The 13,653-nt window shown below is 39.3% G+C and overlaps 1 protein-coding gene across 4 annotated transcripts in view; it reads right to left on the bottom strand.

The window, feature by feature from the left end:
- NEBL (nebulette) overlaps positions 1–13,653 on the bottom strand; it is a 344,980-nt gene that overhangs the window by 162,803 nt on the left and 168,524 nt on the right. For 2 of the 4 annotated variants that reach the window (XM_055331424.1, XM_055331425.1), the window contains exons 1-2: positions 1,102–2,809; positions 936–1,011 (exon numbers count right to left, since the gene is read on the bottom strand). Coding sequence is in view for 2 of the 4 variants with exons in the window: in XM_055331427.1 (XP_055187402.1) it covers positions 2,820–2,927 (108 nt within the window). In the remaining 2 variants the exon portion in view is untranslated. The other 2 variants (XM_055331427.1, XM_055331428.1) reach the window with 1 other exon arrangement.

The raw sequence follows: 13,653 nt of genomic DNA, 5'->3' as shown, positions 1-13,653 counted from the left end.
ATAACACTGACACAGACACAAGCAATCAAAAATGCCCATTCATCCACAACACATTACCCAAAACACCTAGGAGGTGTCATTAAATCCACAGTTTTATGTCTTTATGCTTTCTTTAGTCCGAAAGGGATTAAAGTCAGTTTAGAAAGATCCATATGATATTTAAACATAACATAAACAAAACAAGTAAGCAAAAGTTGAAACAAATAAGAAAATGAAGCAACGGAAAAATAAAGATTGCAAAGACCCTTACTTACTTAACCCACCTACATCAACCTGTATTAAGCTTGTCACTCATATGTCATATGCCTTATCATTTTCAGAATGAGCCTGCTCATCCCAGCCCCTTCAAGTGGGAATATTCTGGAAACCAGTCTGAACATTTTTTCACCCCCTTTCCTCTCAAAACAGACACAGTCCAGGTCACTGTCAAAAATATCTGTATGGAATTGGCCCATATGTTTCAGTATTTGGGTTTATCTGAAAGTAATGTGGAAAATTGGACCAAACCAAAGTACCACCTTTCAGATTAATCCAAGTTTCTCATAGAAGAAAAAAAAATCTTTGAGTAATATGGAAAACCCTGTGAGGTCACGGAAAATGTTCATGAAGTTGCAGCCTTATAAATGAATAGCAAATTCACTAGACCTCAGAATATTTAACAGTTTCCTTTCAAGACTAAATCCCTAATGGTAATATTATGAAATCTGTATCCTTTACTGCTATCCAAACATTAATATGCCTCATCTTGGCTAAAAGAACATAGAAGGCTGCTATGGATGCTAACATAAGACAATTCCAACAACAAGAAAAAATTCTTAAAGATGTTATCTAAATTATATGCTTTTAAAAACCTGTGTTGTCTAAATAACAGGCTTAATCCAAATGGCATTTTGTACATACTACTATGTATATGATACATACAGATTTATACGTACCTGTGTTATAAGGGTTTTTTGCATAATTAAGAACGGATCTGCAAACAGCTTCTGGTATTGAATAAAATGTATATTCCTGATAATGATAAAGGTTGGTGAAATGATCAGTTCTTTTCTTATTAAATATGAATATTGACTTAATTTGAATATAAATGAAAGGGCTTACCTTTGAATTGGTTGCAATCCTTAGGTTAGAGGTCCCGTGGATGTCTTAAGCAGAAATGCTTGTTCTTTTTGAAATAAATTTCTGTGATAGTTTACAATTGATGACATAACTTTTTTGTGTGCAGAATTATTTTTGTTTTTTTTTTTAAGTTCTCCAAAAATAATCCAAAGAAAGGAACATTACTCTATGTAACTGTGGTGGAATACATCTCTAACTCACATTTTGAAAAGCAAAAATACTTTTTTTAATTAAAAAAAAAACAATGAATAGGAAAAAAGGTGAGGGGAGTAACGCATGACTGGTGTGTTGTTGGGATGAGGGAGAAAAACGAGGGGACAAAAGACATGAATCCTTAAAATTCAACCTTTTCTCTTCAAAGGGAAAAAAAAAAAGTCCTTACCAAAATAAAACGTCTATTTCAGGAGCAAACAATGAATAAACCTTAAGGACTATGGCAAAATGAAGTGTTTACTCTGCCTCCTCCAACTCCCTAAATAAGTTTTTTAAACATCACATCATTCTGTTTTGGAACTTTTCCCCAGTAAAATTATTTCTCAAATTATATACTACAATTCTATCTCCAAATTGTGATTATATACAATGATGATGGCCCAATATCAGTGAGTTTACATCATCTGCTAATTAAATACTTCCTGGAAATTAAGGCGACATCATTTATAACATCGAGATACACAAAGTTCAGTGACTGTACAAGAGACACACAAGATACACTTCTTATGAAAAATAGCATGAATCTCACATATTTGCACATATTTTTACATCATGGACACAGTTGCTGATTTTCATTCATCTGTCCTCTTGGCTACCTAACACAGAACTGATTTTTTTTCTGAAAAAAAGAATACATTTTGACAAACTTCTGATAAAACTTCAGAAGAAACATTATAAGTGTGAATTCCTAAAACTGAAGACAAGCCATTTATCCACCTCTAAGCAGTACAGAATTAACACTTTTTCAGTCGCTAACAGGCTTTGAACTTCTGCTACTCTCAATTTTCTTTTTCAAGAAAAATATATTACTTAACAAGACGCAGCTTTGAAATCCAAAGCAACTTCACGTGTAAAGGTTTATTTCTGAAATTAGATGTAATGCATCATTTCAACAAATATCTGGTTTAACATATGCAACCTTACATACACATAATTAGCAAATATATGATTTTGCAAAATACTTAGCCTTATGCATATATATTTTGTATGACTACCCCCAGCAAAATAAATAAATTAATTAATAAATAAACAAACAAACAAACAAATAAATAAATAAGACCTGTCGGGTTTTTTGATTTAACTATAAAAGTCCCATTTTGGAAAAATTCAAAAGTTGAAAACCATTAAAAATGGAAATAAGATGCTAAATTGCAACAACTCTTATTAATAGCAATGACTGTATGTCTAAATAGACATTTATCTTATTTAATTAAATTGATTTATTTAGGAGATTTATTTCATCAGTCACTGTAATTAATTAAATTGAATATACATACAGAAATACAGTCATTGCTATTAAAGTGTCAGGCTCCAGGTAACTGTGACGAAATCAAAGAAAAGGAACCTATCAGGTGAACCCGGCATACTTCATGAGCATGCTGAGCACTGCTTGCACACAGTAGCAACAGAACATTCCCAAGTCCCAATCTCATTTTCTCATCCAGACACACAAGTCAGGGCAATCGCATCACTGAACAGTCACCTACGTTACTGATCTGCTCCTGAGTCCTCTTGAGCCTCTGTAGTTCGGGGGTGTCTGTAACGATGCTGAAGCCCCTGCCTTTGCTTTCTTCAAAATCTCTCTTGTACTTGACCTAACGGAAGGGAGGAGAACAAAAGAAAGAAAGAAAAAGAAGTCATCAGAGAAAAAACAAATCCCACTCAAGACAGACCAGGCCCAAGGAAGTGGTTAAAATTGGAAGCAATGCCTCCAGACCCCAACTCCATCAGCAGGTGACAGAAGGAAAGGCCACGGAGCAGAGCCCAACTGCGCGGATTGCATCCCGGCAATGCCACGGACTGTGTGACCTTAGGCAAGTCATTTAACCACTCTGTGCTTCGGTGGTCTCATCTGTCAAACTGGCGATAGCAGCAACAATATTTAAATAATGTTGGGATGCCTGGGTGGCTTAGCGGTTGAGTGCCTGCCTTCAGTTCAGGGCCTGATCCCAGGATCCAGGATTGAGTCCCACATATCAGGCTCCCTGCGTGGAACCTGCTTCTCCCTCTGCCTATGTCTCTGCCTCTCACTCTCTCTGTGTCTCTCATGAATAAACAAATCTTCAAAAAAATTTAAATAATGCTATTTATTAAGCCATGGGGATAGGGTCAAATGTCCTAAGATACATATCTAACCGTGAGCAAGCAAGCAAGTGCTCCATAAGAGTTATTATTACCACCATTAATAGTTGTACCACTGCTCAAGAAAACAGCATGGGAAAAGACAGCCAACACTGCCCCCGTGCCCATCTTGTCAGGAAAAAACATCATTTGAGCCTGCACTGCACTATGGGAGAAGAAGACACACAAAATCATCAACAGCTAGCCCTGTCCTTGCAAAATGTTCGTTCTCTTTCATAAGGCAAAACATATGGATATGATTCTACAATGCTATCTTGCCAAATGTCAAGTATATAAATGCTTATGGAAATATTTATAAAATAAGCCACACCTAGAGATTAAAAGGCTTCTAGCACATGCCCCTGGCACACTGTGTGCTGAGGTACCTAAGATTTTTTTTCTGTATTTAAATACACTTCTTTTCTAATTATAACCCAGTGAAGCTGAATTTTACAGTTTCCTCAAGGGACTAGAATGGCTAATGCTTAATCTTACTAGAGCCCCATCTCCTATTATTAGCATAATGACAACAACTGTCACACCGGTTAAATATTCTGCTTGTTAATGACTGACACGCTACATCACTTTGTTGTTATTTCTTTAAAATCTAAATATTAAGTAATATGGAAATATACTTTTGATCACCCACATAATCCTCATTTTACATTCATAATTATTAGGCTCAAATTAACACTTAATAGTTAACATTTAGAGTGGCTAATAAAAATACGATTCTATAAGCGCAACTTTCTGTATAAATCTGAAAGTTCACTTAGTTGAGTATAGAATGACTGGTTTTGTTGAGTCATGTCTGTGTGTTTAAGCATTCAGTTCTCTCACGTATTATTGTCCTTTGGAGGTTACCAAAAAATTTCCTTTTACCAGAAAAGTTTGAAAGAAAAATAATAACCCTCCCAGATGGCAACAAACAGAAAGGTCTAGATACTCTCTCATCACTTGTACTTAAGAATATCTTACTTTTGCTCCATATTTTCATCTACATTTATAAAAGTACTAAAATCTTTACTCTTTCTATTTCCATAAATAAAAGGTCAAATAACCTGCATAGTTTTTCTTTCACAGAAAATGCTAAATGAGCGTAGCTGTGTAAACCCCAAACCCCCAGCATGAGTGAAGATACACACACACCCGCACAGTCTCAGGGTTTTATGCCTAACTAAGCAGGGAAGCCATTTAGCCTTGCTTGACATAAGCAGAGCACAGAGTCATAAAATAATAAAAGTAGCAAAGACGACAAGGTTATAACAGCGACAGGCATGAAGAAATGCGAAAAATCGCATTTTTCTAGGTTCTAACACTCATAATACCAGTTACAGGGAGGGCACAATCACATATTCTTTTTTGGGATTAATTTAAAGGTCTTTTTTTTTTTTTAAGTGGTAATTCCCAAAACAAGAACTGAAAAGAAAGCCCATCAAGTCCCAGAGCCATAGGTTTGGACATCTAACTTGGGTTTGTCTCATTAAGTGTCTAGTTTTGAAGAGTATACAATCATCTCCGTAAGCAGTCTGCAGAGTTTTAGACACGTAATCCTTTTTTATGGTAGGATCCACAACCAGGCCTCATATACTCTCAGTTTCTGAATCCACCTTTACCGCATACAGGGAGCTTGGAACCATAGTCACCTCCTCTCTTGTCTCCCGCTCACTTACATCCCCTCTAGGTCTAATTTTAAATGTTATATATGATGACTTGCCAGTCATGATTCTGAGAGACAAGTGGATACAAAAAGAGATCAGAGGACAAAGGGAGGAGGACTCAGTCATGTGACATGACCCCATTCTGCCAATGAAAACACTGCACCCTTGAGACAGGAGATTGATCCATACTGGACCCGTAATCCAGCATAATGTCTGTAAGCCCCAGATCTGGCACTTTGGTAGGAACCCTTGAGAAAGGGGTGCCCTTTCTCCAGGTCTGGCTCATTCAGTAAGCTGTGAAACTGAAGCTGCTGATTGCTATCCAGTCACCCTTCAATAATGACGAAGCCATCGCGGTGGCAAGCAAAGCAAGAGATCTAGAGGAAGTCTTGATCAGCCACCAGGTTTATCAGTTAAGTGAGCTAATCTATCTTCTCTTTATAATCAGAAGAATTCTGATTAATACAACCTACTCTTGCCATGCCTAAAATGTTTACACATGTACAAGCTTCCCAGTAAATATTAACATTGAATTTCTCCACTAATTCATCCTATTGTGATACGAAATTTAGTAGTTAACAAAAACAGGGAATTCTATCTTGGAAAAAGCACCACTTTGGTGGACAAGAGCCTAGAATTCTCATCCCATCTCTGTCATTTGCCAGCTACCTCAGCTTCTGTCAGCCAGTTTCCTCCTCTCTAATTAGGGGTTCTAGTAACTTCCTAACTAACAGATCTGTAGAGATTGAATGAGAGGAAACACAGGAAAAAACTTAAGAAAGGGATGCCTGGATGGCTCAGTGGTTGAGCATCTGCCTTTGGCTCAGGGCATGATCCTGGTCTGTGGATCGAGTTCCCTATCAGGCTCCCTGCATGAAACCTGCTTCTCCCTCTGCCTGTGTCTCTGCCTCTCTCTGTGTCTCTCATGAATAAAAAAATAAAATCTGAAGAAAAAAAAAAAAGATCTTACAAAAGAATAAGGTACTGCGCAAATTCCCAGTGTTGCCACCATTATATTGGTTTTGCTTGGTGTGAAAGGATTATCCGTCATGAGATATTAAAGAGAATGATTCTACAATAAGAAAGATCATTGCTACCAAAGCAAAATATATTGAGAATTAGCTATTAGCTTACATTTACAAATTTGACTCAAGCTATTCCAGAACAGAAACTGATTTTTTTTGTTGTTGGATTTATGCCAACAATCAGACCCCCACATAGCACCTCAGATATGTCATCTGGTGATCACACAGGTGGAGATAAATTCTGAACCCCATCTGTGCAGGTGCTGGGTGACAATCTATCTTTGCCAAGAGTCATACCACACGCTGTGCAAATCTGTAAGAACTGGATGAAGAGTATTCTCGTAAGACTACTGGGGGTTCCCTGTCACTGACAAAATGTTCCCTCCTCCTCCCTACTCTGAGCCCATGGGAAGCATAATCCATTTATTCATCAAAGCTCAGTGCCAGTGATGCTCCTCTGTGAGCTGGACCGGCCTCCTCCCGGTCTGGGGGCTCCATAGCTTTACACCTGCCTATTAGAGCAGTTATCACTCTGAACTGCGTTTGCAATGAGGTCACAGCCCCGGGCTCTAGAACACATGGAACTCAGGAACAAGGGCAAGGTTTCTCTATCTTTCCAATCCCAGGACGTAGCATTTCCAATCCCTCCTCCCTACCCTGGCCCATGGGAGGTGATGAACAAATGATTAAGAAAAAGATGGGAAGGAAAAGAGGAAGAGAAAGAGAAAGAAGAGGGTGAAAGCAGAGGGGCCAATTCCAGAGGTAAGAGAGGAACCACATATTCTGAGACTGGAACATGGCAGCTCCATTTGGCAGGAGCATCTGGTGGGGGAGGGGTGGGCAGGCAGGAGAAGACCAGGATATTAAGCTACGAAACAAATCTAGATCAGCTTTGGAAAGAAATTGCTAGCCATAGTGCTTGTCCATTTGGGCTTTTATGACAAAAGTGCCATAGACTGGGTGGCTTATAAACCATAGGATATTTCTCATGGTTCTGGAGGCAGGGAAGTTCAAGATGAAGGCCCAGGCAGAGTCAGAGTCAGTAGCTGGTAAAAGCCTGCGTCCTGGTTCACAGATGGCCATCTTCTCACTATGTCCTCAATGGAGGCAGAGTTGGCAAGCTCTCTGGGTCTCTTCTACAAGAGACCCCATGATCTAATTGTCTCCCAAAGGCCTCACCTCCAAATGCCTTCACATTAGGGATTAGGTTTCAGTATGTGGATTTGGGGCAACACAAACATGCAGTGCTCTCCTATATTAACTTTCTCAACATTAGCTCCAGTATTCATTGAACCTTATATAAGCTGCCCTTCAAAATTCCAGGTCATTCCCCAGTAAAAATGCCTTTCTTCCCTTATACTTCAACACTGGATATAAAATTATCATCTCTGGTCTCTTGCCTACTCTCTTATTAAAACGTATTTCATGATAATTTCATGAATAACAATGGCAGTATATCTTAGGAATGTCATTCTTTGGAATTCCCTCAAATGTTCACCCATTCAATCCTTTGTTCATTCAACAGATATTTATTGAGCACCTACTATGTTCCCGATGTGGGAACAATGCAGAAAGACAGCAGTCATGATCTCTGCCCTCTTAGAGCTTACATTTCGATGGGAGAGACAGAAAAGACACAAGACCTATGGAAGCTGAACAAATGGTACGTTAGTGGTAGTGCTAAGATAAAAACAAAGCAAAAAGATGAGACGAGAAGGGTCAGGAAATCTGCCCTTTTAGCTAGCGTGGTCAGAGAAGGCCCCAGCGAGAAGGTGGCATCTCAACAGGACCTGAAGGGGGTAAGGGCTGTAAGCAGAGCAGGAACACGCTGGACTTCTAGTTTGACAGGCACTCACTGACCATTGCACTAACCCACCAGAGGGGGGCAGGAGGAAAGCAGACCAGGTAGAGAGCAGACAATTTGGCTCCTCCTCCCCCAGCTGTCTACTATTAGAGAGCCATCCCAGGACCCAGAAGACAGAGAGAATTCCTGGGCCCAGCCTCAGACCCAGGCCTTCCCAGCAGACCCATCTGGGGAGCTGTGTGTTCCTGTCAGCACAGCGCAGGAAAGACACAAGAAGAGGGAGGACAGAATTATGATGCACCATGAGTTTTGAAAAAGAATGGGCCACAGCTGACAAGTAATGCAGTCTTGGTTTCCTCTTGGCTTATCTCTCCAAGACTGAACAAAGGCACTTTGCAAATGCATTCTTAAAGGCAAAGGTAAGAAACACACACACAATAGGTATTTGATTTGACACATTTTTCTTCTGAAGGAACTTAAAAATATATTTCAAATGCTGAATGCTACATAATACTGACATGTCATATGTACATGTTTGTACACGTGTCCACACACTAACACATATCCAACTACCTATACTACAGATGAGAACCCGATATTAAGAATCAAAAGACCTGGATTTAAACCTTAATTCTCGGGATGCCTGGGTGGCTCAGCAGTTGAGCGTCGGTCTTCAGCTCAGGGCGTGAGTCCGGTCCTGAGATCAAATCCCATATCGGGCTTCCTGCATGGAGCCTGCTTCTCCCTCTGTCTACATCTCTGCCTCTCTCTGTGTGTCTCTCATGAATAAATAAGTAAAATCTTAAAAAAAAAAACTTAATTCTGTCCTGTGATCTTTATTTGTTCAATTTCTCTAACACTCCTGATCCTCGGCTATAAAACGGAAAAAGAAAAGAAAAAAAGAGCAATATGCTACAGAATGTTTGGGAGGTTAAAGTTAACATTATGAAAGCATCAAGCAAGGCCATGCCTTCAGTAGGGCACTAGTAAATATTAGCTTTGTCCTTCGCACTAAATTTCAAAAATGACCTTTGTTGCTTAATACGATCATTTCTGCCAATCTGCATGTATGTGCTCAGTGATATTTTGTTTGGATTCATCAGCTAGTAGCACTCACAAGTTCACACAGCCTGGAAACCAAGGTAGTTCTGGCCTAGCTTAAGAAAAAGGCTCCAGATGATTGAAAAGGAAGACTTTTCAAAAGCAAAATGATAAACAGAGCTGTAAATCGAATTATTTGCTAATTCTGAGATATAAATTTTCTTCCCCAAATGCTCTAAGGACCATAATTACTAATATAATAGTGTAAATAAATTTTTAAAAATGAAAATCACAAAACAGTAAAGTCAGAGAGCCACGCTGGATGAAGAAGCAACATGCATGGGACACCAGGGTGGCTCAGCAGTTGAACGTCTGGCTTCGGCTCATGTTGTCATCCTGGGGTCCAGGGATCAAGTCCCACATCAGGCTCCCCAAAGGGAGCCTGCTTCTCCCTCTGCCTATGTCTCTGCCTCTCTCTGTATCTCTCATGAAAAAATAAATAAGATCTTATTTTAAAAAAAGAAACCAAGTACAACAAGAGACTGATAAATTGCCGGACAAGGAGCTAAAAGGAGAGTAAGTCAGAAGCAGAAGCAAAGTGCTATAGCCCAGCAGCTCCATACTCAGATATTCTCATCTCCATAGAAACCCTTGCCCATGAGCATCCAGGGACATAGATCAGCATGTTCAAAATAACAATGTATTATCAAGACAACTGTGGGACTCCTGGGTGGCTCAGCAGTTGAGTGTCTGCCTTTGGCTCAGCGTGTGATCCCGGGGTCCTGGGATTGAGCCCCACATTGGGCTCCCTGCATGGAGCCTCCTTTTCCCTCTGCGTATGTCTCTGCCTCTCTCTGTGTGTCTCTCATGAATGAATAAACAAACAAATAAATAAATAAGAAAATTGGGGGCACCTAGGTGCTGCTATCTGCAGCCTTGATTTCAGCTCAGGTCATAATCTCAGGGTTGTGAGATTGAACCCCATGTCCCACTCCATGCTGGGCATGGAGCCTGCTTAAGACTCTCTCTCTCCTACTGCCCACCCCTCCCACCTCCACAGCTCACACACACAGTCTCTTAAAAAAAAAAAGAAAAGAAAGAAAATTAGAAACAACCCAAGTATCCATCTACAGAAGAATGAATGAATTATATTATATTCATATAACATAATATTATCCAGGAGTAAAAATAAATGAACTACAGCTACATGGAATCATACATACAAATCTCAGGAGTATTTTATTGAAGGAGAAAGAAGCAAAGAATACCCACATAAGTGGTAAATAAAGGGGGAAAAGAAACTTGATAAAGGCAACATCCAGGGTTGCTGTGAGATCTGCTTATGGAAGGATGTGAGGGGAGCTTCACTGGTCCTGATGTCCACGTGCTGAAGCTGGAAGGTAGATTCACATACGATCCTCTGGTTATCATGCTGCAAAACTTACATGGTTATTCCCCATGTGCTTTTATATGGATCCAATATTTTACAATAAACCATTTTCAAAGAAAGCAGAAACAGAGTTTGAAAACTCCAAATGGGGGGGGGGGGCAGTCCGGGTGGCTCAGGGGTTTAGTGCCGCCTTCAGCCCGGGGCGTGATCCTGGAGACCCGGGATCGAGTCCCACGTTGGGATCCCTGCGTGGAGCCTGCTCCTCCCTCTGCCTGTGTCTCTGCCCCCCCCCTCTGTCTCTCAAAAATAAATAAAATCTTATTTAAAAAAAAAACTCCAAAAGGGAAAGCTGATGTACCCAGACTTGGGTTTTCCATAAATGGCTAGTGACCTGGCCAGTGGGCATCCATATGCAGAAAGTTAAGTTAGCCATTCATTTCCTCATCTTAATGAGGCTGTTTCACTCAAGTGGCAAACAGAGAGTTGATGCAAAAAGATAGGAAAAATAGAAATCGAGAGAGGGAGAAAGGGTGTTGCAGAATGGATTGCAAACATGGATTAACAAGGAACACTAGCAGAACAAGGGGGTCCTGGGACTATCACAATAGACCAGATGGCTGAGAATCCAGGGGCGGAAGGGTAAGCAAAAGGAGAACATTATTTAGCCTTAAAGCAGCTTACCTTGTCAGAATATGTTTAACGGAAGCCTAAAATCTACAGGCATGTTTATTACTGATTCATGTTATCCTGCTCTTTATTTCACACATTTAAAAGTGTCCATCTGATACAATGAAATCAATGGCCAATTTTATTATCTTTTATGACATGATGGATACTTTACATTTCTTCAAGGAGGGGGGGATTGTGAGGGTGGCATCATTTTTAAACTACATGCAAAATTCCTAGTGTGATCCACAAAATTTAGCAATTATGTACCATTGCGTATAATTCTGTAGATTTTAAAGTACTAGAGAATGTGGACCATATGCTCTTTCTATCTCATCGCATTTGGCTTGGTGTTAAGCATATATTAAGAACTTAATAACTATTTCATGATTGATTACTATCTGGTTTTGTATTTTACCATCTAAAATGCAGAAAATTGGCTAATCTCACAATGCTAGATGGGAATTAAACAACTACAAAGGAAAATCTGATTAAGGGCTTTCTTTAAGATGAAGTTAATTTTACCAAATGTTAAGTCAAATGAGCTCAAAAGAGAATTTGTTTTTTTAAATTAATCTCATAATTTGTAAATTTATGGTTAATTAAATAAAATTAAATTTTTAATTACCTTTTAAAACATGATTAAAAAGCATTAAAATAATTTTCATAGATTTCTAGGCTCCAAATTAGCCTTCCACTGCATTCACGGGCTTACTTATTGATATTTACAGATTTGTTAGTATTTTATGTATATTCACAATCCATCTTCAATGTATTTAGAGTTCCTTCATTTAAAAAAACTTCGAAATCTAGATTTTATTCTAAACAAATACTCTAAATACATAAAGCAAATCTTTTTTTTTTTTTTTAAGATTTATTTATTTACTCATGAGAGACACACAGAGAGAGGCAGAGACACAGGCAGAGGGAGAGGCAGGCTCCCTGCAAGAAGCCCAATGTGGGACTCGACGCCAGGACCCTGGGATCATGGCCTGAGCCAAATGCAGATGCTCAACCACTGAGCCACCCAGGTGCCCCCATAAAGCACATCTTAACTGATTTCTCAATAAAACGAAGATCACTAAAAATCACCCCTAAAACCTTAACAGCTCAGACTCAGGATTTTGACAAACTTGTCTTGAGTCCTGACCCCAGCTCTTAATAGTCATGTAACCTTAGGCTACTTACTCAATCTCTCTGAGCCTCAGTTTCCTAGTGTACAAAATAAGCACAATGGTAATACAATACCGATAGCACCTTTGTGAGAATCAATGAGATGATAGTGATAACACTTGACCTCTTTGAGCTCTCAGTGTTTCAGGCCCTGTGCTGAGAGTTTTCTGTATCATGTAAGCAGAGCCAGGATGGGAAGGCCGGCCGCAATGTGGAAGGAGTGCTCAGCACTCGACTCCCACAGACCTGTGTTGACTTAGTAACAGTAGCCACATAGCTAGAGAACCCATCTCAGCACAGAGGCCAGGCACTGTGCCACCTGCTGTGGGGGGCTCCTTCAGTCTTTTGAGGATCAAAATAGAATATAAATTAATTAATTTTAAAAAAAATTATTAAAAAGTGCTTTCCCTGTATCATTTTCAGATAAATCCAAGCAGGTACACATTTAAATGCCCATTTTCATTGATGAAGCAAGGGAGTATGAGGCAGTGACGCCTTCCCAGACATTATCCTTCAATTCCTCTGACAATGAAAAACCACCAAATGAAAACCATCAAACTGAACACATGCAAGATATAGAAAATGTCCTGTAAATAAGCAGAGAGGAAAGTGTAATGAACTGAATATTTTAGTAGAGGATACCAGATGATTGGCTAATACCAAGATTGCTAAAATCATCTGGCTAATACCAATTCACCATCCACAGTGGAACTCAGTGCCATTAAAGGGACAAAAATTATCACACTTTTCATTCAAAATGTGTTTGGGGATATTTCTTTTGATAGAAACAATTGTTTACACCTTCTACTAGTAAGGATCAGGCCAGGGGGAGAGAATGCCATTGCCCACTCTGGTATTGATAGAAATATTGGTTGAAACCAGAAAATCATATCTGCAATTTTGATGAAGAAAATGGGAGCCCAGGGGCTCAGTGGTTGAGCATCTGCCTTTGGCTCAGGTAGTGATCCTGGGGTCCTGGGATCGAGTCCTACACATAAGGCTCCTGTGAGGAGCCTGCTTCTCCCTCTGCCTATGTCTCTGCCTCTCTCTCTGTCTCTCATGAATAAACAAAATCTTTTTTAAAAAAAAAGAAAAAGAAAAGAAAATGAGAGTCTAAATTACATACACATAACACATATTTTCACCAGGAATTATACAGGAGGAAAAAATAACGAATCCACCAAATTCTGCCTATGAGTTATAAATTACTCAGAGGACTAAACGAAGTATTTGGTGATGATTAACTTTCTCAGGAAACTAAAGTATCATCCAATTAACTATTCAGAGCAAAAAGCAATTAATATTCTAATACCTAATGTCTTACTGAAGAGTAATTGACTAGCAGAGCCTGACCACTGCTGTTTCATGTTGCCGTGTTACTTTTTAAATAATATTTAATAATTCAGACCATTCATGAATTTTTATTTCTGGACACGTGTT

This window comes from Nyctereutes procyonoides, unplaced genomic scaffold (genome assembly GCF_905146905.1).
Source record: "Nyctereutes procyonoides isolate TBG_1078 unplaced genomic scaffold, NYPRO_anot_genome, whole genome shotgun sequence".
NCBI lineage: Eukaryota > Metazoa > Chordata > Mammalia > Carnivora > Canidae > Nyctereutes > Nyctereutes procyonoides.
Note: the sequence above shows the minus strand (reverse complement) of the source record. Positions and strands in the feature narration are given on the sequence as shown.